Consider the following 2475-nt stretch of genomic DNA (forward strand, 5'->3'; position numbering starts at 1 on the left):
TAGAACACCAAGCGCCGCCCTGAACAACTTATTCCTTGTCAGCTGATCAGTACATACGCTCCCTCCACAAAACACTTTCACTTTCGCTCACCTGAACGCCGTACTCTTCGCAGGAGGAGATCCAGAAGCTGGCCGCGCAGATGGAGTTCATGAAGATCGTCCACATGGAAATGAACAACCGCCACCTCAAGCCAAAGCCGGGCGGGTACTTCAGCGAGAAGAACTCCGTCATGAACACCGCGCAGTCGCCGGGAGCCAAAAACACCATGGCGAGTAGGATCGAGACCGGCAACGAGAACTCCTCCTCCAGGCTGTCCCCCGCGGCTGAACTGGCCTCCGAAAGGGTCTGACTAGTTGCCCAGAGTGAAGAGGTATGGTTGTAAGGGTGACGTCAGGCGGATAGGAGTGAGGAGCCGCTCAACGTCAGCCGAAGCAGGGTGGAAAGGCCGAAGAGGCCGACACATGATACCGCCTTTTTAGAGAGTCATTGACAAAAAAGAACTGTTGATATGGAATAATGTTAGCCGTGTGTCAATCCACAATCGGTATAATTCTTATTGATTTTGTATATCTTTTCCTGTCCATATATACTTATATGTCAAGGCAAGGCTTTAATGTTATGTCCTGTGTCCTAGCGCTGTCAGTTGACCTGATATTCACACGACCAGAAACAAGGTAAAGATTGTACAAGCTAAGAGTTCAATTCATGTTCAGTGAGTAATATCAGGGAAGCTCATGTCTCAGGAAGGGACTTCATGTGAATGGCTTCTGATATCCCGGTGAATTTCTTTTATCAGGAAAGAAGAACAAAATGGAGCAACAATCACTCACGTTAAATTACAAATGATCGAAACAGCTAATCTTTATTTCTTAAACTTAAAGTCAATTTCAAAAGGAATCCATTTTGTCAACACACTAAGGGGAAAAAAGTATAACACGTTCATGAAGCGCGACAGACGTGGTAACTCTGTCCTCACTTATTTGTTGGTTGTTCCGCCTGTGTTGTAGAAACCCCTTCCCTACAGCCACTTTACGCAGTGTCGTGTGCACTTCAGCTCTCCACTCCTGTAGTGTCGTGTGCACCTCCGTGCCCTTCCCCATACCCGCTGTACACCCACTCCTATGGCACGTCACCTAGGAACTTACAACTACACTTCGTCACCCAAAGGCTTACTCCCTGACCGGTTTCTGTCAGTCGCCTCTGATCCGAGTGAGATTCGAGCTGTGTGTTGATCGTATTCAGATGCTTCACTCTTACTTTGGCTCCACCTGCTGAACCATCCACGTCAGCCTGGACACGAAGGCTTTGGGCAATGTCTAGCGGGTGTCCTTCTGAAACTATGGTTGTATGTTGATTTTCAAACACCCTTACCTGATTGAATTAGGTCAGTAACCTTGGATAACTTACTTTCTGGTACTGAGCCCTGATGACATGATCAAACTTACTAAACCCTGGTAATTTACCATGCGTTACTGAGCCCTGGTATCTTATCTTGGGATTCTTCTTAGCCCTGGACCTTTTCGCTCTTACTTTCAACTCAAATCTGTTGGACTATAGGCTCTTATCTTGATTTTCTTGACATATTCTTTATGTTTGTATCCTCATCCTGAACCCCACTGCTTTCTTCAAATTCATTAAATTTCAGAAGACACTAGTAGGGCACGATATCTTTATTTACAGGTTAAAACTTGTGTTGCATCTCTATCACAAATGCGTTTCTAACCACATACTATCTGTCGAATGTAATCACTTGTAAATTATTCTGAGTAAGCAGTCCTTGAAGATGAGTAATTCTAATATCAAGTACCTACTTAAATATGTAAAGTACATTTGGTATTTACATACACATTAGTGCAGGAGAATTGCGAGTTTTTGACTTCTGAAGTACGATAAGAATGCAATCAAATCTCACAACTTTGACAAAAGATTATTTCCAATGAAGTGATTCAACTAGCTAAGCACAACTCGAGATGCCATATACATAGATCCTTTGTTACTACCATGTGTTGTAAACAGATGTGTTAGAAAAGATCAGAATACGTTTCCTTGTTCAATGCGCTTACTCACTAGTGATCATTTCCATGTCATTACATACACTTCACCAACGGAGTTCCTGAGTTCATCTTTTGAAGACAGCAAAGAACACCGCTTCGTAGCCATTGAATATCGGAGAGAATGGACATTTTGATGAAGAGAATACGCAGGCCTTAAGTGGGAAATTATATACTTTTTTCTGAGAGGAAAAGGGACTGTGTGTCTGAGATAAATATTGAAGGTATGAAGGGACCAAGTCAAAGAACTTCGTAAAGAGAATATTTTAGTTATTTAAGATAGTTAGATAAGTAGTGAATGCGGCAAGCAAATTCCAATTTGGTTATTTAAACCCATGTAATCTATCATGAAAGGTGTAACAGAAATGTGTTGTTTGAAACATTTTTTCACTGAACTCAATTCCGAAGAACGTTCCAGTTGTT

General features: G+C 42.5%; 1 protein-coding gene across 1 annotated transcript in view; it reads left to right on the top strand.

Annotated features, from left to right (window-relative positions):
* The window catches only part of LOC119587128 (probable G-protein coupled receptor CG31760), a gene marked incomplete in the record, with an annotated part of 16856 nt that overhangs the window by 13858 nt on the left and 523 nt on the right, over positions 1-2475 (top strand). Inside the window, 1 exon segment of the mRNA XM_037935879.1 lies at positions 114-2439. Within this exon segment, the coding sequence (XP_037791807.1) occupies positions 114-350 (237 nt within the window).

Source organism: Penaeus monodon, chromosome 22, assembly GCF_015228065.2.
Source record: "Penaeus monodon isolate SGIC_2016 chromosome 22, NSTDA_Pmon_1, whole genome shotgun sequence".
Lineage (NCBI taxonomy): Eukaryota > Metazoa > Arthropoda > Malacostraca > Decapoda > Penaeidae > Penaeus > Penaeus monodon.